Here is a 2,040-nt window from a genome sequence, read left to right as displayed (position 1 = left end):
CAAAAAAAAAAAAAAAAAAAGTTCAAAAGCTCCTCAAAATAAAAATCAAGGTGTTAAGTGGAACTGTGTATATATGATGTGAAATTTGTTGAAAGTTGAATGAAAACATATACCATCGCTGAAACCATTAGAAAGTAACTAAAAACAACGATTCTATTGTGCGTTATTCAGCTTATTTAGCGGCGTAAAATGGCGGAATGATTTTGCAGAAATATCTACAAATTTAATTTGACACGGATCTGAAAATAATTTATTTTGATGGCCTCCAATCAAATTTAATTTGAAATATTTTAGCAAAATTATCCCTTCTGTATAAATTTCCGAATTTTTCCTACAAAAAAATCACAACAGCATTATGATTTATTGAATTCTTCATTGTAACCAGCGGTAAAATTAATTGTAATCAGTGAAAGAGTAATTAGTATCTACAGAAAAATTTCGAATTAATATTTATAATTTATATAAAAGATTATACGGAAAGAATAATTTTGCTAAAGTATCTACAAATTTAGCTAGATATATATACAGATCTGAAAATAAAATTTTTTTAGAAAATAATTGCATACACTCGAGCTGGTCCTAGAATTTTAAAACTTTTAGTTGCATCAGACATCACGTTTGAATTTCCTACATAATTATTTTGATGTTTCGACAAAATTATTTTCGAATCTATATAACTAGCATTAGTACATACTTGAATAAAATCATTCTTTCCGTGGCTAGACGAAACCGTGGCAAGACTCACCAGTGATAGCGGACTGTTTCCTCGCGGCAGAAGGTAGTACAGGAGTGGTCGGCTCTATCGCGCACCTCTTCCTCTTGGTATCCGGATTGAGAAGTTGACTAGGCGTCGTAGCCTCGCCGATCTCAGGCACTCGGGGCTCTTGCGGTGGTGTCCTCTCGGCCGACGGTGCCGGCGTGACGAACGTCGTCTCCAGTTGCTCCATAATCCTCGTGCTCGTCACCGTGGTCGTGATCGCTGTCAACGACGTCGCCGCAGTTGTCGATACCGTCGTTGTCATCGACGATGCTGAGGTCGAGGACAACGCGGTGGTCGTTAAGGCGTCGTCGAAGCGCAATTTGCGCGGTGTCCCAGGCGCGTGTTTCCTGAGGAAGGGCATACCGCGCAGGGCGTAGGGCTCGGGCACGACGTCGTGCTTCGTGAGCGGTTCCCACTCGTAACGCGAGTTCGATTTAAGAGGTGCACCCTTCTGGAAGTTGAATCCCCATCGATTGGCATCGAGTTGCGACTGAGCCCGCAATTCGCGCTCGGCGAGCGCCTGAGCCGCCGCGTGGTCCACCGGACCGAAGAGATCGCGTCGCACGCGGGCGAGCGCGGCCCTGCTCGGCGCCGCTCGTCCGTTACCGCCGCCGCCGCCACCTCCGCTGCTCAGGTTCCTGCTTATTTCCGTCATCATCGCCGGGTTCAGCACTCGTGCGCTCATATTTCGTCGCGCTCTATCGTCGCCACTACGCGCTCCACTACGCTCTCGCTGCGCTTCCGACGAGTGTAGCACAAAGAGAAAAAACAAAATAAGTGTCCGAGCGCGAAAAATCAGGATTCGATCCGCAGGGAGATGAACGATAATACAACGCTAACGCACACACACGCTGCCTAGTACTCTCTATTCTTTCTTCGTCCTTGCTTTCTCACTTCTCACTCTCTTCTCACTGCACTTCCCTGTCGCCTGCGATGGGAGAGAACAGAGAAGTTGTAATACGCGCTTACGAGATAAGAGCTCGCGCTTCTTCTAGCATTGGCCGTGACGCAGGGATGACGATGACTCCTTCCAGGAACCGCGTCCGCGTCCGTGTCCCCGCCGCCTCCGCCTCCGCCGCCGCCGCCGTCGTCGTCGTGGGGAACGTTGAAATAATCGCGGCTACGCACCGCGGAGAACGGGAACGCTGGCAACGCCGCGATCCGTGGCGCGACCCACCGAATTTCGAATAATGGCCGCGCTGCCGCCGCCGCCGATGAACGTTGACCAGGGCACCGCTTCGGTTCCGACGTGATCGTATCTCGACGACGACGATGATGAC

At 48.4% G+C, this 2,040-nt stretch overlaps 1 protein-coding gene across 1 annotated transcript in view; it reads right to left on the bottom strand.

The window, feature by feature from the left end:
* The window catches only part of LOC108749436 (cyclin-dependent kinase inhibitor 1B), an 8,785-nt gene extending 6,751 nt beyond the window's left edge, over positions 1 to 2,034 (bottom strand). The window contains exon 1 of the mRNA XM_018488155.1: positions 746 to 2,034. Within this exon, the coding sequence (XP_018343657.1) occupies positions 746 to 1,445 (700 nt within the window). The 5' untranslated portion in view covers positions 1,446 to 2,034. The remainder of the gene's footprint in view (positions 1 to 745) is intronic.
* Positions 2,035 to 2,040: the final 6 nt, after the last annotated feature.

This window comes from Trachymyrmex septentrionalis, unplaced genomic scaffold, assembly GCF_001594115.1.
Source record: "Trachymyrmex septentrionalis isolate Tsep2-gDNA-1 unplaced genomic scaffold, Tsep1.0 scaffold29, whole genome shotgun sequence".
NCBI lineage: Eukaryota > Metazoa > Arthropoda > Insecta > Hymenoptera > Formicidae > Trachymyrmex > Trachymyrmex septentrionalis.
The sequence above is the reverse complement of the archived record's forward strand: the minus strand, read 5'-3'. Positions and strand labels throughout refer to the sequence as shown.